This window comes from Lytechinus pictus, chromosome 3 (genome assembly GCF_037042905.1).
Source record: "Lytechinus pictus isolate F3 Inbred chromosome 3, Lp3.0, whole genome shotgun sequence".
NCBI lineage: Eukaryota > Metazoa > Echinodermata > Echinoidea > Temnopleuroida > Toxopneustidae > Lytechinus > Lytechinus pictus.
Window position 1 is genome coordinate 69578927 of NC_087247.1, and position 23045 is coordinate 69601971.

A 23045-nucleotide genomic window follows, 5' to 3' on the forward strand; every position below is an offset into this window, starting at 1 on the left:
ATACCCTAAAATGTTTTATCCTTGTCACAATGCATCGGGAAACTGTCCCCATCCCCTTGTTGAACGAGCACGATTTTATGTTGTGAGGGGACGGTATCACGAGTATGAATTAGTCTGCTATGCAGACTCTGAATGGCTCGTGAAGTGGGATCTGCAGCTGGTTTGCGAAGCAAACCAGCCTGAAAGGGCGAGCGAAGCGAGCCGTTTCAGAGTCTGCTTCTTCTTTGGAAATCTTGTTCCCACGGTCAAAATAAGTCCCACCCACCCCAAATTTCAGAGAGCTTTCATTGGATAACTTCATCTGTCTGTAAACCAAATTTTATGACCACTGAGGAGTATAGATAATCCCCTACTTCAACCACAGAGCCATGAGCAGGGTTATTATGTAATACCCTCGCTCAGGCCATCAGACAGTGTTTACATATGACATTCCACTGAGCAGCTGCATGTATGGCCAAAACCTTGCTCCATGGCCCAAAATAGTGGATGGTTTTATCATAGCTGTATATATATATTCAATTCAATTCAATCTTTATTTCGCAAATAGGATAAAAATACAAGGAAACATCAAATAATGTGATTAGATAATAAAAATAAATTGCGTGGCTTCCCATGAAGGTAATAAGAAACATGTGAGGCTCGCCAAAACATAGTAAAAACAAAACAACATTAATACAAAACAGAATATCATATCATTATAGTTAATAGTGTATATAAAAAGGAGGAAAAAAACACGAGTTGAGGGGGGTAGATACGTTACAAGTATGCATTGATATCATGTGTGAGAATTAATAATAATTTACTAGAAAATTTGAATACTGTTTTCTAAAAGAATATATAAATTGTGAATTAGTTATTATTTGGGGAATCTCATTCCATTGTTTGGGACCTACATAACTCAGCTTCGTGACTATAGACCTAATAGACCATAAATGAAATTTATTGGAAGAACGGGTTAATGGTTATGAACTTGATTATTGCATTGAAAAAGATCTGAAAACTACATGGGTAACAACTACCTCTTCTTGAACTTATAGATAAATATTGTGAGTTCTCGCTTATTAAATAAAGGTGCGGATGGTGCTATTAGAATAGGTAATTATTCTTAAACATTTCTTTTGAATATTGAGTCCAATTCATATGAGGTTACATTGGTATTGCAATATTTTAAATAAGAGAAAATCATGGAATGGTATAAAGTTATCAGATTTTTATGAAGCAAACTAAGCTTAAGTTTGTAAATTAAACCAGTATTCCTTAAAACATTTATCATATGGTACTTAAAACCCAAAATATCAAACTCAAAAACACCATTCTCATAAAATTCAGAACTTAAATATTAAATATGATAGTTTACAAAATGAAAATCTTAAATTTCACGATTGTAAGTTTGTAAACTATCATACTTTTAATCAAACAGGATAGCTATGTTTTATTTTGTTTCTGTTTGGAATTAACTTCTAACCATAGTTTCTTGATTGGATCTTGTATTTGTAGTCACTTCTCCATGCTACTGTATTCAACCTGTTTTACTGTTATGTTAGCTCAGTTTGATATTAATTAGCCTTAATTAGCCTTGTGTAAGTTGTCATGCCCAGCAACATTCGTTCACCTTTGTATTAAAAGTGTTTTTATGCCAGCCATAATGTATGTGATAATCAGGTACTTTCAAACTCAAAAGTATGCTGAATGAAAATGTTGGCAATTTTTTTATATAAACCTAAATCGGATCTATTTGATTTAAATCAGATTTTTTTAAATTTCAATCTGATTTTTTCTAACAATTTTTTTTTAACAAAGTGCAAACACCCAAAATATAACCCTTTACACTGACATCAATTTTAAAATTATGCATTTCACCACCAAAATTATTCTTAACTATTTCATAATCAAATCCAGTCAAAATATAATTTATAGAAAATATTAAAGCCATAAAGAAGCTGACATTTTCTGCTGTGTCTAAAGTACATGTAGAGAGCTTCTACTTATTGGTTCAAAGGAACTGTCTTGGTACAGCTAATGCTGCAAACATGCAAAGTTGGTGCTCATTTTCAAAGCTCTTGGTATTTAATGAGGATCAGTTTATTTGGAAGAATTCCATGACTCAGAGATTCAAGTTCTCCAAAGAGATATATTTTTTAAATTTTATTTTCAGGTCAAGGATTGAAGATCATACATGTTAAAGAAAACTGCATTTATCTTTTGTTTGTTTCAACCCCAAGTTGTTCTTTGAGCCACAGTTGGAACGACTGTTTCAAAGCATTGGCTTTCAAAGCTTTGACCGACTGCATTTATTTTTGTTTGTATCAACCTTAAAGGAATGGACCGGGCTGAAAATATTCAGATCTAAATAAATAGAGTAAAATGATGAAAATTTCACCAAAATTGGATGACAAATAACAAAGTTATTGTATTTTAAAGTTTATCAGTATTTTGTGAAAACAGTTATATTTACATCGTCATGAATGTTCATTTGGTGGGTTGATGATGTCACGTCCCCTCTTTCCTTTTTCTTATAACATGAAATCATAATTGTTTCATTTTTTTTATACATGTGTAAATAATGTGTCTCCATTATGATGAAATAAGTTGCGGCAATAAATAACTAATGTACTTAATTAGTTGCCAATTCAATTGTTTTTAGTTCTTGGTAAATTCCTTTTTAATAAACCTAATTTCACATAATCATAATCAAAAGAACAAGTGGAGATATGCCATCATAAGCCCAACTAACGGATATTCATGAAGACATGCCTAGAAATGTTTTACCGGAATAATCGAAAAGAAATCTTTAAAATTCAATAACTTTGTTATTTGTTATCCGATTTTGATCAAATTTCAGTATTTTACTCTGTGAATTTTACTTTATTTATTGATACATGTATCATAATTTCTCCAGCCTGGACAATTCCTTTAAGTTCTTCTTTGAGCTATAGTTGGAACTATTTGACTGTTTCAAAGCATTGGCTTGCAAAGTTTTGACAAACTTGCAAGTTGATTTAAATGATTTCGTTTACAATAAACTGGAAAACTAGTATTTTAGCAGCAGTTTTGCTAAAATAAGAAAACGGGTTCCCTTATACTACTGAGTCGGCCTATTTATTTGAATACAGGAACATGTAAAGGAATAGAAATGTTAAAATATCGGTGTATTGGGTAAGCAGGGACGTTGCCGATTTTTACTTTTATTGTACTCAATTCAAAATATTCACTTAAAAATGTACAAACATAAATCATTTTGGCAAAGGGCACTAAAATGTATAGTTGTTATGATTTAGTCATGTTAGTGCCCTTTGCCAAGAACATTCATACATATTTTAAAATAAATGTACATGTACTTAATTACTGAACCTTTTTCAGTGAACTGGCTGAATGAAGCACAATCCTACTCAGAATGTCTGAACAGGCTTTTTCTAGTATAGGATCCATGGTTATAACCCATCCTGGCAAAAATCTATCATGTTGAGATTCAGCCTAATAAGTTCAGAGTTCCTTTACTTTCTTGAAAACTGCCCTCTAAAACACTTTTGAATTTTGACATAAAGAAACAAGAAATTTGTTTTACTATTAACAAAGTCTACTCATACATACAAGTTGAGTTGGGGTCGCATATAATGTAGGCTACATGTTCATCTTTGGTTTTGCAAGATTGACTTGATTTCATTGATTTGATTTCAATTGTTCTGAGTAGATATGAAGGATTTATTCCTGTTCTCATGATATAAAGTTGGTAAAATCTTTCTCTTTTTAATTTAAAAAGTAAAACTGCCACAAACAATAAAAAATCCCAAATAATTTGTACATGTTTCAATGGAAGTGATTTAAAGGAAAAGTCATGCACCCCAACAAAAAGCTGCTTTGAATAGTAAGAGAAAATCAGACAAGCATAACGCTGAAAATTTCATCAAAATCCGATCTAAAAGAAGAAAGTAATGACGTTTAAAATTTTTGCTTAATTTCACAAAACCGTGGTTATATGCAAATCCTTGTCGGTATGCAAATTAGGGCGATGACATCACTCATTTTTTTTGTATTTTATTATGTGAAATATGAAATATTTTTATGAACAAAAATCATTCCTCCCTGACCATGTGGGATTACATTGTTTTAACATTTTGTAGTTCAAACAAGAGGGTCCTATTTGTTAAATTCGTAAAAATTGAAATGTTGTATAATTCAAACAGTAAAAATGCAAAAGCATTAGTGAGTGAGTGACATCATCGACTCTCTAATTTTCATATCACTGAATTGTCATTATAACTGGGGGCCGTTTCATAAAGCTGTTCACAAGTTAAGAGCGACTTAAAGAACGACTGGTGAACACTTCTTACGCGATAAACCATCGCCAATGTATATACAATTTACCACAAGAAAGGATCTCAAATCGTTCTTAAAGTCGCTCTTAACTTACGAACAGCTTTATAAAACACCCATCTGTTTTTTGAAAAATAAGCGAAACTTTAAAATGTTATCATAAACTATTTTACATCCAATTTTGATGTAGTTTCCAGCGTTATTCTTGTTTGATTTTTCTCTATGTTTATTAAATTAAACTCTTTTTTTTCTGGGGTGGATATGACCTTTAAATCAATGATTTGAAAAAAATGATCACAGTGATTTAAATCGCGATTTAAATCGCGATTAAAATCAACGTGATTTAAATCAGCCAATCCTGCTGAATGAACTGAATATGAAAACAATTAGCTTTGTCAACACATGCAATGTCGATGCCAAAGATGTGAAAGTTGCATATTGGTATGCCCGGGAGCTATATGCCTGTACTATGCCCCATTGCTTTGAAGGATAATTATTTTGTTTCAAAATATTAATTTGTTGGATTTGAATTGTGGAAAGTAGGTAATTCTTTGTTGTTGTCTGTTAAATATGTGCTTACCAGTTATATTGGCTGTAGTGCACTAGCGTACCTACGGGGGGGGGGGCAATCTGCCCCCCCCCTGACGAGCCACAACCCATACAAAAGACATATCCCTGCCCCCCCCCCCTGACGAGCTTGAAAGACCTTTATTGCCCCCCCCCCCCTGACAAACTTGAAGGCCTTTTTCTTTTTTTTTGCATGTCAATATTTTTTCTGGTACGAAAACCTTTATTTTCGATTGAGGACCTTTTCTTTCTTTTTTTTTTGCTTGTCAAATTTTTTGGCGGGCAAATTTTCCCCTCCTGTGGAAAATCCTAGGTACGCCACTGCTGTAGTGTATGCTACTTCTTCTAAAAAAAAAATGCATTTCATAGGCGGATCCAGGGTGGGCCCGAGGTGTCCGGTGTGATGATGAACAGTGTATATTTCAGGGGCCGTGGAAATGGTTTTCAAAGTAGGGGGGGGGGGGCTGATGACGCAAAAAATCACAATCATATGGTCATTTTTACGATTATGTACACGGCTTTGAAAGTGGGGTCACCCCCCCCCCCCGCTTCCGCGGCCCCTGTATTTCATGTGCAATGGGGATGTCTGAATCTCATCTGTAAATGAAATATATATAATTTATCTTTATTTGATATTAGCCATAAAACAAAACATCAAAACATTCACAATAGGCTTAATGAAGAAGGAAACATTGAAGTCGAAAGAATAGAATTATAAAGAAAATGTGAAACTAAATGCTAATGGCAGGGCAAACAAAACTTAATTTATTAAGATGTAAGAAGAAGGAACGGAAAAGAAGAAAAGAGACAAAGAGAAAGAGAAAGAAAAGATAACAAGAAGGAAAGGAAGGGGAAGAAATAAAGAGGGTATAAGAAAGGAGAACAAGTCATATCTTATGTGAGTAGTACATAAGGTTAATGTTGCACGCTAAAATTTCATATAATTTCTTATTTTGTACTTTAGAAAACGGTTTGGTTCAATAAAGGTCAAGTCTACCTCAGAAAAATGTTGATTTGAATCAATAGAGAAAGATCAGACAAGCACAATGCTGAAAATTTCATCAAAATCGGATGTAAAATAAGAAAGTTATGACATTTCCAAGTTTCGCTTATTTTTAACAAAATAGTTATATGAACGAGCCAGTTACATCCAAATGAGAGAGTCGATGATGTCACTCACTCAATATTTCTTTTGTTTTTTATTGTTTGAATTACACAATATTTCAATTTTTACGAATTTGATGATTAGGACCTCTTTGCCTGAAGCATAAAATGTTAAACGTGTTCAGGGAGGAATGAAACTTCATTTCACCATGACAATGACAAGAAAATAAAAATATTTCACATTTCATATAATAAAATACAAAAGAAATAGTGAGTGAGTGATGTCATCAGTTCCCTCATTTGCATACCGACCGAGATGTGCATATCAAACTGTTTTGTGAAATGAAGCGAAACTTTTAAATGTCATAACTTTCTTATTTTACATCCGATTTTGATGAAATTTTCAGTGTTATGCTTGTTGAATTTTTCTCTTTTTATTCAAAAAAAGTTTTGTTGGGGTGGACTTGTCCTTTAATCAATCAGTTCCATTATATTGTAGAAATGATAAAGATACACGTAGGATGATAAATAACATTTAAAAAACAGGACATTGGAGGAAAGGAAGAAGAATGAGAGAGCAAATGAAATAAAAATGAAAATAAAATTAGAAAAAATAAGAAAGGAGGAGGAAGGGAAAGAATGAAAGAAAGAAAGAGAGAGAGAGAGAAAGAGATAAAAATGAAAAAAAAGGAAGGAAAAAATGAATGAATGAAAGAAAGAAAAAGGAAGAAAGGAAAGGAAAGAAAGGAAGATATAAAGAGAAAAAGAAGAGAGAAAAAAGAAAGAAAACAAAAGAGAAGAAAAGAGGAAAAGAAAAAAAAATCAAGAAGAATGAAAAGAGGAAAAAAGAAAAAAAGGAAGAGAAAGAAAGAAAAAGACAAGGTTTATTCCATGTCACTTATAAAAGACCCGGGGGGGGGGGGGTGATCAGGGCATCTTCTACACATTCATATACTGTATTAGTTCCATACACGTTCCTTGCTGTAACAAAAAATGTTTCAAAATATGCCCTATGCTATTATAACCATGAGCTATTACAGACTTTGGTATCATCATGGACCTATCATCCAAACCATTCCATCTCCTGACTACTCAAGTACATTCATATATGTATCTATGCATGTATATGGATCCTATGTGTATGTAGCAAGCCCCAAAAGTGAAAGAGGAGTATACCCTATTTGTTTAAATTCCACAAGATAAGAAATGGTCAGAACAGCTGGATCCTAATCCCTCTCTTGCCCCTACTTCCACAAATCTGCTGTCAATCATGGTATCTACTGGCAACGGAGGGTTTCAGCAAGCTCCGCCTTGTGTACACGTTTCGTGTACATTGGTCAAACATGTTGTAGACCCAGATCTGCAGGCTCTAGTAGACCTAGTCTGCTATGCAGACTCCTTGAATCAGCTGTGATACACACACTGCAGATGTGGGTCTACAATTGTAGACTAAGTATGAATACTGTTGGAGCTATCCCCACTGCGTGCCAAACGAACTGTGTATCCCATAGCGTGGGGACTGGATCACGAGTATACTATACTGTTGGAACTGTCCCCACCGCCGTGAAAATCAAACTGGATTTCCCATTGAGTGGGGACTGTATCACGAGTATATAATAGGGAGAGAACCCTAGTGTTTATATACAGTGTGTGTTTCATTTGTGTGTGTTATCATTTTGCCACAGAGTTGTGCGAGAGTTGGGGACTGTGTTCTGGAGAAACTTCAGAAAGGAAGTGATTTTCATGCGTTCTGGTAGGTGTGATTCTAATAATCCCCACTTTTGGATTTGGGGACTATATCACGATTATGCCGTTAGTGTAAGCTTGTGACTCTGTTAACGTGAGTTATTATTGTGAATTATGGTGGACCTACTAGCCCCTGGTCCTGTTTTCTCGAAGCGCCCGGCCCGGCTGCGTCGGCAGAGCGAAGTAGAGACTAACCCAGAGAGCTCCCGCCCGCTGCGCGGGCGGGAGCTCTCTGGGTTAAGTAGAGACTAGAGTTATTGCACACATGCACATGGACCGAAATAGGTCAATTTCTGTCAGGGATATGCTTAGACAGGAATAACAGTCGTTTCTGGGGATTTATTCAACAATTTCTGACATTTTACTATCATCCCCATTCGACTGAGCCAACGCAGACGCAGTTCAGCGGAACAACCAAAATACAGTCAGAGACTGAACTTCATGAACTTGGCTTTACTTAGTGGTCTACAGTACAGGTCTATGTCTATATTAATTATGAGTAGGATTACTTTTTAGACCAAGAACTTCAGTCTATGAAGTAGGCCACCTTGGTATAGAACTAGAAGGTAAACTCCTGAACTGGATTAGAGCATTTTTGATCGGAAGAGTACAACGAGTCTTTGTTAATGGAGAATCATCAGACTGGTCACCTGTTACAAGCGGAATTCCGCAAGGAAGTGTCCTCGGACCAGTCCTCTTCTTGATCTACATAAATGACCTCCCATCTGACGTAATAAATAGCAGAGTAGCATTATTTGCTGATGACACGAAACTATATAGTACTGGAAATACACCTTCACAGACGAGTGGTCTTCAAGACGACCTGAATAACCTTATTGAGTGGTCTGAGAAATGGCAATTACCCTTCAATGATGACAAATGTAAAGTGTTGCACATCGGCAGGAGAAACCTTGGAAAAAGCTACCATATGCATGGGAAAGACTTGCAAGTAGTGGAAGCCGAAAAGGATCTCGGTGTAATAGTGGACTGTCAGCTGAAATTTCACCAGCATGTGTCATCAGCAGTTAGCAAAGGATACCAACTCCTCGCCATAATGAAAAGGACATTCACTCAACTCACACAAGGACAACTCTGCCTCTGCTCTTCAAAACCCTAATAAGACCCCACCTTGAATATGGGAGTATCCTCTGGCATAGCAGATTCAAAGAAGATGCAAGGAGGATCGAAAGGGTCCAAAGAAGGGCAAACAAGCTGGTCAGAGAGCTGAAGAACGTCCCATAAGGCCATATCAAGACAGACTCAAAGAATTGAACTTGTACTCCCTGCTGTACAGGAGGAGAAGAGGAGACAATCAGACATGATCTTCGTGCACCAGCTAATGCATAGACTTATCAATCTCCCTCTAGATCACTTCTTCACAAAATCAGTAGGCAGATCAACAAGGGGACACTGCCTGAAGCTTCAGAAAGAGCACTGTAGACTGGACATTCGCAGCAAGTCTTTTAGCAGAAGAGTGATAGATGATTGGAATAGCCTCCCGGAAAGTATAGTCGTCTTGCCAACAACAGAATCATTTAAAAGGCATGATCATGTAGATAAACATTGGTGGGATCATCGCTTTGATCTACCATGACTCCCACTCCTCAGCATGCGTACAGTAATTTGAGTAATAAATTCACCAGACTAAAACCATAGATGGAGTGACCGGGAATTACAGGCCACCGCCTTCTTCCTGTACTAGATGATGATGATGATGATTTGGTTGTTCCGCTGAACTGCGTTGGCTCACTCACCAAAATGAATGGGGATTATAGTAAAATGTCAGAAATTGTTGAATAAATCCCCAGAAACGACGTTTATTCCTGTCTAGAGTAGGATATGCTCCGCTGCGCTGAGACTTTTGTCTGGCTCCGCGGCATCCCCTCCATTAATGTTTAGGACTATAGGAGGAGGACAAAAAAGAAATCAGTAAATGTTGAAAAACTCCTCCGAAACAGTGGATTTATCCGTCATTTTTTTTTAACGTTAGATTGAACAAAAATTCAGAATGTGAGTGACCAAAAAAATTGACAAATAAAATGTGATTTTATTAAATTTCAATTAGAGTCCTATATTAGCAGATTAGAGATCTACTCATTTACAAATTTTAATGTCAATGATAATGCATTCCCCTGTTCGGCTTTCCAAAATCAAGAATTGCCTTAAGTTCCCTTAAAGTCAATTGTCCTAACGTTAGTTTAGACTAAGTTAGATCTAAAGTAAAGAGTAAAGTTAGGTGGAAATGGTGACAAGGCTGTTTTGCAACCCTGTGAATGTGAGATGGAAAAATGCAGCTCTTTACATTAAGAAAAAATTCTTTACTTTGCTTTGTCTTCAGAAAGCTGTTTCAAAATGAAAAGGTGTTTGAACGGTAGACCTAATTGGTTTAGAGGTCTAGCCCAAAACATCCTTAAATATCTTAATTTAAAGTATACATCCAAAGAATCAAAAGTATTTTATAATGACTTTATGTGGTCATCATTGTAAAGGGGAAGTATTACTAATCAGATATATAACTTCACTTTTCAAAATAGTGATCAGAGATTGCAGAAATCAGCTCTCAAAAATGATTTATTTTCATGCCATATTTCTGCCTTTCACCGGTCCTCTTGCGAGCTCCAGCTGAGTGACGTCACACAATGAGCAGTGAGCAGCTGAGCTGACAGCAGCCCATTGTGGACGATCTTTCCAATCAGCGTTTTTTGCTCTTAGAATTGTTTATTCCTCTTAAGATTGGTCTTGTTATATAGATAAAAGTTTGAATTTACTGAACAGTCAAGAAATATATGTGAATAAACAAAGCATATTTTCACGTAGAAATCACACTTGCGTCACATTAATGTTATAGTCAATATAAAGCATAGACATTCTTCTTTATGACTGAACAAAAATTATGAAATTTCATTAAGTAGCAAAGTCAGGAACCACAAAAAAAACACGGCAATATCCATCGCGAAATGACTGAAATTGCAGTTGAATTGCCGAAGCATTATTAGGAAACAGCGGCGAGCGGACTTTCTTTCATATATCTTAAAAATGCCTTCCTGTTAGGGCGATGGTCTGTGGCCAAATGCGTTGGCCATTGTTTTGTCATGTGCGAGGACCCTGGTTCGAAACTCGGATTTTTTTTTTCTGGGTATTTTTTTTTATTCCTTCCCCGTCCCTACCCATCTTTTTTTTCTATTTTTATTTTCTTGTGAAATTCTATTCAGACCTGTATTTATCAAATCTTGCTTCTTAATTGCTGCTTTTGATTTTCAAGTTCTTGATTAGATTATTTCTACTCTTATTTGGGATGGGAGGGGTAGAGTTAAAAGTCAAGTCCACATCAACTAAAAATTATTTTAATAGAGTAATTTCCCTTGTTGTTTTTACTCAAAACAGTCATATACACAAAACAATGATATGCAAATTAGAGTTGTCACTCACATCACATTCGTTTCTATTTTTTGTGGCATTTTGTTTTTTATTCTTTGCAGATTTGACAATAGGAAACTCTTCATCTGATCACAATAGGTTATATTTACGGAACTGTTAAAATAGTAATTATATAAATTTGAATCAAAGTTTTTATGAAATTTCCTGCAATATCTTGTTATTTTTCTTTAAATTCAAATGAATTTTTGATTGCGTGGACTTCTCCTTTACTCTTAATGTAGGGAATGCATAGCAAAATTTATCCAGAAACAAAATTGTCTTAGAATATGCAAATCAGTAATTGGACACATGTTCACTTTTCTTTCATCCAGGCCACTTCCTCACATCCACCAGACTTTCAGTCTTATAACAAAAATGATGAACCATCACACAACATTCACAGTGCTTCACAATAAATATTTCACTTCTGTTCATACATGCAATAAATATTGTGGAAAACAAATAAAAGGCGTACCCATATTCAAATACCGTTTAAAAGGACAAATATATTATACCTTTCGAGAAAAATCAGCACGTTAAATATCTGATAACAAAACATAATTATGGGGCACTGCAAGAAACTTATGTTCAATTGCAAATCAAGCGTAAGTCTTAAATTCAAATTCAAGCGTAATAAGGTCGAGTTGCAATCGCAATTCAACTACATGTTTAATCAAAGGACTTACCCTTGATTTGGGACGTGTGATTGAGTATAACATTTCTCGCAAAATGCCCTAGTAACATTAAAATTGTTCTTTCGTTTAAATTGTGTGTTATTATTTTTGACAAGCTGTATTCCTGTCCAAGTCAAATTTCTTAGTTCTCTCCAGAACTGTGCTCAAAGTTGTTTCCAAGATTGATAAAGAAAATTTTTCTTTTGTATCATTATCAGTCCACAACTTGCAAACTGTAGGTCCTGGAAAGAGTGAAGAAAAAAATGGCTATACCCAAATCATAGTAAAAGGACATGATGGAATCTCCCAGATTGAGGTAGCAAGCAGAGACCAGAAGTCACCAGAGTCAGCAAGTGTGCAGATCTGTGTGTAGAAGAGAGAAAAAAAGAAATAGTTTAAATAATCAAATCAAAGTATGAATTTAATTATCGTGATGATTGATGACGTGCGGTGGCATGTAATTCCCGGTCAACAACAAATGATAGTAGGTTTAGACACCTGAAAAGTTCCACTCAGAACACTGGTGCTCTACCTCAAGTGATGTTTGTGTAGGCCCCACTCCACTTCACTACCGCTACACTACCGTACATGTACGCCACACCTACCCGGGTAGGTGTGTAGCATAGTGTAGGCTGTAGCAGTACTCCAGTAGTGAAGTGGAGACTACACGAACATCACTTGAGGTACGGTGCTCTCTGAGTCTCTGTGTCATTACAAAGATTGCATTTATCTTCATTGTTGAAGGCATTACGCATACATATATGCAGCAACACTCTAATCAGAAAGAAACACCAGACTCTAATTTTGGCCCACCCAAGGGTTCATTACATGCCGCCGCGCACAGAAAATTCAAGCCATAGAAGTTGTGGACCCAAGAAGTGAGATCCCAGCACGCGCGACCCACTAGTTAGAAATCCACTGCCAAACGCGGTTCGTGGTTAGTATACTAATACTAACCTCGCAATACGTACTAGTAGTATACTAATACTAACCTCGCAATACGTGTGAGTGATTTTGGCCAGGAATCAGGGTAATCACTGCTGAAAATTTGTCTGGCTTCATGACATCGGCATCATGGTGATATAATTCTGTGTATAATAAAAACTTAAACATTCCTCTGAAACAGCAGATTTTCAGCCATGGTCCATACCACTCAGTGCTCCTAAATAATTTAATCGCCTGCCTGAGTCCTGACCAGTTTTAGAAATCTGAAGAAAAAATCTGCTGGAATTGTGCCACTCACACGTATTAAGTATACTAACCTCGAACCGCGTTTGGCAGTGGATTTCTAACTAGTGGGTCGCGCGTGCTTAGCCTGGAGGCGTCTGGGATCTCACTTCTTGGGTCCACAACACACGACTTCTATGGCTTGATTTTTCTGTGCGTGGCGGCATGTAATGAACCCTTGGGTGGAATTGTGCAAAAACATTATTTCTAAAATAAAAACTTTTTAATTTTAATAGTAGTTATGCCAAAATGCATGATTCTAAACTTATATCAGATCTGTATCTGTCATCTCACCTGAATGCATCGTCAGAACAAGTACAGTTTCCAAACATGCTTACCTTGACTTTTGACTGGATCAAACAGCGTAGCCTGCAACATGCATCGGGAGCAAGTGAATGGGACCGTGCAGCTTGGAGTTTTTCAATAGTTAGTAGAGCAACACAACGAAGACTGTCGAGTGGACAAAATCGATCTTTCCAGTTCACAATTCAATAAAAAACGGGCAAAATAACACAGTTCTGGTTCCCTTATAGTCTGAAGTTGTCGAAAACAGAATTCGGATGTCACATTACATGAAGAAAACGGTAAATTCGGAAGATATTGAAGAGGTCAGTAAGGTGATTCAGTGTATTATGCACAGAGGGATGATGAGCTCGATGATTGTGTGACGTCATTATTCTCGACTGTTTTCACTGCGTGAACTGTCGGTCTGGGGGCGGCTGGGGGGCTTAGAATGGTCCCTAATAATTTCATTTCTTGCATTTCCACGACATCAATAAGACTTTTTAGTGACATATTTGTGTATAAAAAGACAAGACCTTTCCATTCATATATAATTTGTCTATAATCATCACTTTCGTGAATTTTCTTTGGATGTATACTTTAAAGAAGGACGTGACTATACCTGACATGAGTCATGGTGATGGGTGAATCAAAACTGGTTTAGATCTAATGCTAGACTTTGCTAGTATTTTATTGCAAAAATGTTCTTTGAGAGTGAACTTTATTGAAAATATCAGTTCCCAACTTGAATTTATAAACATATAACCTTTTTATACTTTATTTTGTTATTTCTAATACGGTACAATCTTTAAAAGGCCTAAATATTACCCCATCCCCCCCAAAAAAAAAGGCCCAAGGCTTGCAAAATTGTGCTACATTCAACCCAGGTGATGTAATGGGTACCTGGTAGGAATTTATTCCATGAAATGCATGAACGCTTAACATCTGCTCTGCTCAAGCCAGGATAATTAAAGTAAGTAAGTGTTAAGCGCTATATTAGCAAGGATAATTATTCATTATTATTCTTTACTACTGCCATGACTTGCAAACAAGTTGGAGGAACAGCACCAAAGATATTGAGCTGATATAATAACCCTTGTAATCTGCTTTTTCACTTTTCAAAGCCATTGTTGTAATAAAACTGCACTTCATTCTGATAAATCTGTTGATAGAATCCAAAATTGCATTTTCTCTTTCTGCATCATAGGTTAAGGCATCTTCTAGTTCTTACCAGGCAAGAAGGCCTACTTCGATTGCCCAGCATCATAACAAAGAAGAGCATCTTTTTGATATGGATAACACAAAGTCAGAAGACATAATTGCAGGCATTAAAGAGAATCCAACAAGTCACACTGCTACAAGCTGTCAGACAGCAGACAATGGGAAAGAACACTCTATCTTACAAGACTCATTACAAGAAAGTAGACATTTATGCAGTATACCTTCAAGACAAACTCTGCTCGGAAAATTGGAACATTATCTGCACAAAGCAGCCATTAGTAGAATAGCGCTCCTGCCTACTGTACATGCCTCATTGCAGAGTACAGACAGTACCAAAGATGGGGCCATACATGACCATATACCAAGACATGATGCAGCGAGTTCTGTCCCCATAACAACAGAAGATACTGATGCTGTTAGTGGTTGGCTAAGACTGAAGGAGGCATACTTTGTCAAGTTAGTCTGCTTTGGACAATTTAGTTTTCTTTTCTAAATTGTTTTGAAAGTTAGCTGAAAAGTATTAAATCTTAAACATGGATAACTTTACTAACTTTGGGGTATTTTTATTTTTGAAATTCATACATTGATTCCAGATTATCTAGGTTTGTTCATATTAGCAAACTAAAATTGTAAAGTTTTACTGCTAGCATGTACATTATATACCCTAGGCCTACACACACTTGTCTAGATCTTGCATGAATGTCACTGCATGTGATGGAACAAAAAATCAAGGGGCAATGACCACTTGATTTCACCCATACCCAGTCTAATTTATAATGCATCATGACCCCATGGGCTGAAGAGATCAGCAAAACAAAAAAGTTTTATCACTGTGAGTGATGATTGATGGGGAAACTACCCTTCATCATATGATTGGTTTTGACCAATCCTATAGCAAGATTCTAAGTGTGCGGCATATAATTGTCCATATCCCCAGAAATGTAATCACTAATATACAGACGGGATATCCTAATTTTCACTGGTATAGGAAATATAACATACTGGTAATACTTTTTTTTTTTATATAAGACTAGTATTCTAGTTGCAACTTCTGCTTGGTGGCTCATGGTATTTTCTCTTTTCTAAATTTCTTCCATAGTAGAGAGGATGGCTTATCTCGTGAGCTATATGAAGTGGTCATGATGTTTGTACTAGGTGGTATGTTAGGGTTTGTATATGGTGGCTTTCCAGCTTCAAGGTTTGCAAGGCAGAGATACATTCACAATAGTCAAGCATCTCTTTACCACAGCCGACTTGAAGCTACAGTGAGTACTTTGAAATACTCTTCTCAGAATACCTACCAAATCCTGTGATTCCCATCTAGCATAGGTTTTTTACAGGGGCTACTAGGTTCCAGTACAATGGGTTGAGCAGTTTCACCCTCTTAAAATTGTTTCATTAAATACAGGGGGGGCGGTGGGGGCAGTCGCCTCCCCCCAAAACGCCCCAAAAAAAGAAGGAAAAAAAAAGGAGAAAAAGAAAAAGCGAAAGGAGAAAAAGGAAGAAAGGTATAGCTTTGTTGTTTTTTCCTTTTGTTGTGTCAAAAGAATAAAAACCTAAACGAAACGTTGATCATCTCTTCTCATACAAAATTATGCTTCCGCGCTCTGCGCGGGAACAATATCAAAATCACCTTTCCCTTTTGTTTCCCACACCTTTTTTCTACTCCGTTTTTCCCCTTCCTGGCTGTGGGAATCGTATATTCTTGCCAGAATTATAAATTATACATGAGTGTAAAGAGTATGAAAAGTATTTTTTCGTTTAAATTGCATTGATACAAAATGTCGGCTCTTCTGTTCGGAGCGGGTAAACATTACCGTCACTTCCCGACTCCCCAAATGATATTTCTTACACTTTTCCAACAAGTTATTTTTGGCAAAGTATATCTGCTCAAAGGGGGAGGGATTAAAATCGTTCCATGCTATATGCAAAAGTATACGATATGAAACTTTATTCTATATCGCTGCACATCCATCTCCTGTCTTGTTTTGTGCCTTTGATTTAAAATCACTGAAGTTTCTTAATCAAACAAAAGGAAGCACTTATATGAGCGAAATTACACAATTTTTTTTCTTCCAAAATAAATCACAAAGGTTTCCGTGCTCCGCGAGAATGGAAAAGGAAAATTAAGTCCATCTTCTAGCTTGCATCATCCCTTTCACATTTTGAGCTCGTTTTTTTGTCTCGCCCACCAGAGGTGAAGGCGAAACTTAGGGATCCAAATGTCGTCTGTCGTCCGTCCGTCACAAACCTAATGACACATAACTCCAAAACCGTAGGTCCCTTTTCAACCAAACTTGGATGGTAGATGGACTTGGGGGACCTGCATGTTATGCTGCAGTTGGAGGTCACATGGTAAGGTCAAAGGTCATTTTCAGGTCAACGTTCAAAGTTTACATGCAAGACTCTCTTATGACACCTAACTCCGCAACCGTAAGTCACTTTTCAATCAGACTTGGATGGTAGATAGACTTGGGGGACCTGCATGTTATGCTGCAGTCGGAGGTCACATGGTAAGGTCAAAGGTCATTTTCAGGTCAATGTCAAAGTTTACATGCAAGACTCTTATGACACCTTACTCGGCAACTGTAAGTCACTTTCAACCAAACTTTGATGGTAGGTGGACTTGGGGGACCTGCATGTTAGGCTGCAGTCGGAGGTCACATGGTAAGGTCAAAGGTCATTTTCAGGTCAACGTTAAAGTTTACATGCAAGACTCTTACGACACCTAACTCCGCAACCGTAAGTCACTTTTCAACAAAACTTGGATGGTAGATGTACTTAGCAGGGGTGTGAGAGTTCAGATTTTTATCTGATTTCAGTTTTTTTGTCGTTTTGATTTTCAGCTTAATTTCAGCTTATTTTTGGCTTTCCTCTGTACAAAAAGTATGGGAGCTCTTTCTATTTCAGACTTTTTCTACAAGTTTCAGCTTTTTTCAGATCTTTTTATTTGTGACCACTCACACCCCTGACTTAGGCGACCTGCATGTTATGCTGCAGTCGGAGGTCACATGGTAAGGTCAAAGGTCATTTTCAGGTCAACATTAAAGTTTACGTGCAAGGCTTTTATGACAAGTGTTATTCCATCCCAGTCATTTCACAATGAAGTTTTGATACAATTCTGTTGAGTGCTCTTGCAAATCACGATATTTCTGGTTATTTTCATAAGTGGGCGCGACACAAAATCGCTTTTGCCTTGTCTTCTTAATCGAGTTATATTTCTAAGAAATATCAAAATTATAACAAGTTAAATTTCAGAGAAATTTCTAAAATTCAGATCTTCAACGCCATTCGCGGGAAGGAATAGGGCCTATTTCCTTCCTGCCTACACACGTCTTCTACTCTGTTTTGTGACTTAAGATAACGAAATTTAAATCAAATCTGATGTGACCAAGGTGGGCATTTTATACCACTTCTGTTCTCCAATTTTATAAAACGTTTTAGCTTCCGCGCTTCGCGCGGTAAGAGGAATTATTTTTTTTATCACAGCAATTAAATTGAATTCGAGTTGATAAGGATACTAGTGACGCAAGAGATGCCTTCTTTTGATTTGAATTTGATGAGATATCAAAAACTTCGCGCTCCGCGCCCTCACTGCACCCTCCCCCCTACACGTACGTGCAGTCGCCGCTGGCTAACGTCAGCTTAATGGACGACGCCATACTGCCAGATTTGGCCCGCGCCCTCACCGGCTAACGCTCGAATGCCATTCACCCATACACTAATTCCTCTTGATTACCGTTGATAAAAACCTCGTTCAAATCTTTTCCAGAATTCTTATGAATTAGCGATGGATGTTTTTCCGTTAATCAAATATCCTTTATTATATCAATATTTTTGTAATATTTATAACATTTTTATTTTAATCACAATTTCAGTCTAAACGCGGGTCAGTTTTTGTGAACCCACGTTGTTTGTGCATGCCCATGTGTAGCCTTACGCGTATTGAAAGGAATGATGTTGGGTCGAAAAACAGAATTGTTGTTATTGTTTGTTCCGTGTTTGTTGGGGATGAAACTATGATGGCGACCAGTCACGTTTGACTGTACCGCCAAATAGTTAAGATTAATTAATTAAGGTCAAGGTGAGATAAGAAAAATGAGCAAGGGGCTTTGTGGTGGGGGGGAAGGAGAGAGAGAGAGAGAGAGGGGGGGGGGGGGTTAAGAGGGCCGAGTGGGGATACAGTTTCATCATGCAGTACAGGGCGTCGATGAACACCTTCATTTTTTTCTCCAAAATATGGAAAGAGACAGAATAATCGGAAAAAGGTTGATTGGTTCTGATTTTGAAAAAAAAAAAAAAAAACAGAATTTATCAAGATTGCTGTTATTCTTCATGGTTGTAGAATTTAATTTAGTTTCTCTGTTATAATTCTTTCAAACAACTCAAATTTTGATTAATCGTATTTGATTTATTGCACTCTTTTCTTTCGCCTCGTTTTTTTTTCTTCCAAAAAATCAGGGAGCTGAAAAATATGAGAGCTAGAACCTAAAGATATGGGGTAGCTATGACGTTGGAGAGGGCGCAGCCCCATGCACTTGCAGATCCAGATCGATTTTCATAGGGGACACTTAGAGTAGCCCCTATTTCTTCAATATTATTTTTACAAGCAAAAACAAGTCAATGAAGACATCATGCCACCGACAGCTGCCTCGTCAAAGGGGGGCGGTCGATTATTTTGAACATTTTTTTTTCATTTTGTCCTCAATAGGGGAGGGGGGGTCAATTAATTCTATATACACTTCTATTGTGTTTATATATGGGGGGGGGGGGTCTGCTACTGAGCATGTTTTTAAAAGGGCTTAATATAACAGAAATTGTATGATTTAACACAATAAAATGTATCATGGAGGTTAATACTAAATTAATACATAATTAATGATAATTGTTTTAATTGAAAATGAAAATAATAAAGGCACCCATAGACATAAATTACAGGCCTAAACCTGTATTGGAAGTTGAACAGGCATAAAGTATAAATGTTTAGCTATATAGCTGATGCTTTGATCCCGCAACCAAATAATGTTGGCATAAACTAGCTGTTATCGGCGTAACGAGCGAAAAAAAATGAGGGTTATACGATGTGGCGTATCAGGCAAAATTTATAAAAGTATATAGTTGCAAGCAAGCGACATGAGCATAATTTTGATGTTTTTGTTACAAAAATCCAATTAAACAATTTCGTAAGATTCTCTTTCCTTTTCCTTTTTTTTCTTGTTCGTGAATTGGGGGCATGCAAGACCCCCCCCCCCATATACAGCACCACTCTTTGTTGTTATATCACTGTCTAAAATTGGATTTAAACTTTGAGAATTTGAATTTCTTATCTAAGTAATCCAAAGGGATAAGACAAAAATATTTGCAGACTACTTATTTCAAAGTATTTTTGCCTAACTCCCCAACTCTGCTCCAGCTGCACTGCACGTTGCCCAACGGCCTTCCACCAAAGGGCCAGGCCGACTCCCCGCGTGAGCAAGTGACCGCGTTCGCGTAAGTTCACCAGAAGCCATGACTAAATTCTGACCATAAACATCACCTAACTAATAATCTGTAATCACTCTCTGACAATATTTCAAAGTATCTTTTATTACAGTCGATCCTTTGGGCCATTAAACGATAATATTTCCAATGTTATCATGACAAACAATTTTAATGAGATAGTGGCATTGTAGAAAAAACAAATTTATAAGCACGAAATGGCACCAGATATATCATCAAACATACAGCGCAGCGTTCGGGACTGGTGAGTGGTACGGCTCGCTTGGATTTTTCGCCCCGACGAATTCGGCGAAAACGTTACCATTGCGCCGTGCGAATGTTCAATCTGCGGCTCTCAATCAGAGACTTGAATGTCTCTCTTTGCATTATCGAAAATGTATTATAGACTTTGTTTGATTTGTTTACAAGTAAGTTGCATATCCGTCGTGATAATTAGGAAAATCCATGATGTCTTCTTCTAATTCTGTAAAAATTACGTCTTCAAAATGCCTGTGTCAGAAAATTGCCGGAAATCGTAAAAACTTGCCTAAAATTTCTCTTTTTGAAAGTTCATCCATGGTCTGGAAAAAAATGTTATAACTTATGTAGACGTATACTGTAATCAAATACATCCTCGATCACTAAAATGAAGTGTTTGCTAAGCTTTTTTATCTCAGACCGCATTACCATGGCAACGTGGGAAAACCCTTATTTTTTTTAAATAAAATTTTGGTTTTAAGGGTCATTTTAGAGACATAAAACTAACCATATTTTGAAGTATTGGGTTTAAATTTCACATAAAACTGAATTATCTATGTCTATACTTTCGTATATGAATATTCATATTTCTTATAGAATCTTAGTTTTTGATTGGTCAATGTTTCAGTCATGGATAATGACTGAGCGTAAAAAAATCTCAAAATGCGCATTTTATCGGCAACCAACAAGCAAGATGGCGGAACACATTAAGTTGGCGCTATGCACGTACGTGCCTAGGGAGCGCGCTTCGCGTGCTCTGTAAGTGTTGGCACGCTTTGCGTGCACTTACCATCCCCTCCAAAATTAAATCCTGGCTATGCGGTTGATTAAATATGTACTAAAAAAAGAAAAATAATCCATAAAATTGTATAGGCCTATTGATTTGTATTGTGTTACTGTGTTAATATTTGTAATACTTTGATTTTGATTTTTTATTTTATTTCATTTCCAGGTACACATACTCATAACAATAGTCAAATTCATTACAATGAAAATAATCATCATACAACATCCAACATACAATATCAATAAAAAAAAAAACACTAAAAAAAGAGAGGAAAGAACACCAGCTAATGCCTGGGGATTATCAAAAGAAATCAAGTTTCTGTTAAAAGACTCTCCTCAGTAGCTGGTGCTAAAACAAGAACACTAACATTAAAATACAGTTAAACAAATAACAAATAAAAATGACATTTGAAGACATAATTTGCTAATGCAGGTTTAGCAGGAAAGAAAGAAAGAAAAAAAGAAATAAGGAAGGAAGGAAGGAAAGAAAGAAAGAAAGAAAGAAAGAAAGAAAGAAAGAAAGAAAGAAAGAAAGAAAGAAAGAAAGAAAGAAAGAAAGAAAGAAAGAAAGAAAGAAAGAAAGAAAGAAAGAAAGAAAGAAAGAAAGAAAGGAAGGAAGGAAGGAAGGAAGGAAGGAAGGAAGGAAGGAAATAAGGAAAGGAAGGAAATAAGGAAAGGAAGGAAAGGAAGGAAAGGAAGAAAGGAAGAAAGGAAGAAAAGAAGAAAGAAAAGGAGAGGAAGAAAAGGAGTAAACAAGAAGGAAAGAAAGAAAACAAAAGCTGGATAAAAGTGAAAAAGGAGAAATGGTGAAAGCAAAGTAAGAAGAGAGGGTGGGAGCTTGAATGGAAATAGAGAGAGGTAGAATGAGTGTAGAGGTGGGTGAGGTGGCAGAATTACTGATGTGCATTTTTTTTCTTAAACGATTGATGGCTAGAATGAAGAAACTGCAATGTTTGAATTACAAAAAAAATGTTTAAAATGCCTTTTCGATTGGTGGCATGTTACATAAGAGCTCGCGAAGAGCATTAAGAATTATGTTGACATTTGGTTCCAGGCACAGGTCTCTCTCAGCCCTAGGAATCGTTTCTCAGAAGCGGGCAAAGCTATGAAAGCAAGTATATTTTAAAGCATTGCATCAGGCAAATTCATGAGTGAAAAATAATGTATCTAATTTCCTTTTCCTTGGGCATGGTAGTAGATGTTGTGGCATATTATACAAACAAAATAGGCATTTAATTATAAAAGAAGTTGACAAGTAAATCAATCTATTGTATAACGGTGAGATGTTCAAAATTGTCAGACGTTCTGTGTATGTCAGATTTTTTGCATCATTGTATGAAAAACAAAAATGAGTAAAACGTCGTTGGACAGCTTCAAGAGCATTGATGTGATTCTTTTGATGAGGGAGCCAAACTGGGATACCGTACTCTATGATTGGCCTACATAGAGCACAGAAAAAACGCTTTAGTACGTTTTGGTTTCTAGAGTTAACTATTCTTCTGATAAACCCTGACAATCTTGAACATCTATTAACAACATATTTACATGTTCTGACCAAGATAAATCACGAGAGAAAATGATGCCAAGATATTTGTAAGACTTAACCACTTGTAGGGGTTGATCATTTACATAATAGACATCGTTGATGACATTTCTCGACCTGGTAATATGCATAATTTTGCATTTTAGTGTATTGAGTTCCATGTGATTGTCATTACACCATGTGACAAGTGAATTTAGGTCAGATTGCAACATTTCTACGTCATTCATTTGATTAATCGTGCGATATAAGACTGTATCATCTGCATATTGGGGTAAAGCCGAAAGTTGAGAAATAACATTGGGGAGATCTGCAGTGAACAAATCAAAGAGGGTGGGGCCAATTACACTCCCTTGAGCCACGCCCGATGTAACCGGGCTAAAATCAGATCTGGCTCCTTGAAAAAGGACACACTGATCACGATTCGTGAT

The 23045-nt window shown here is 36.6% G+C and overlaps 1 protein-coding gene across 1 annotated transcript; it reads left to right on the forward strand.

The window, feature by feature from the left end:
- Window positions 1-5097: 5097 nt before the first annotated feature.
- On the forward strand, window positions 5098-21509 carry LOC135153669 (uncharacterized). Its single transcript, XM_064097646.1, has 3 exons — window positions 5098-7738; window positions 14539-15008; window positions 15652-21509. The coding sequence occupies exons 2-3, from the start codon at window positions 14623-14625 to the stop codon at window positions 15863-15865; spliced, it is 600 nt and encodes a 199-aa protein (XP_063953716.1). The 5' UTR covers window positions 5098-7738; window positions 14539-14622; the 3' UTR covers window positions 15866-21509.
- Window positions 21510-23045: the final 1536 nt, after the last annotated feature.

What these genes read in the sequence shown, in the direction of transcription:
- LOC135153669 (XM_064097646.1), top strand. Translation starts at nt 14,623, where the DNA reads ATGGATAACACAAAGTCAGAAGACATAATTGCAGGCATTAAAGAGAAT. An exon ending in AAGGAGGCATACTTTGTCAA is followed by an intron (nt 15,009 to 15,651) that starts GTTAGTCTGCTT and finishes TTTCTTCCATAG; the next exon opens with TAGAGAGGATGGCTTATCTC.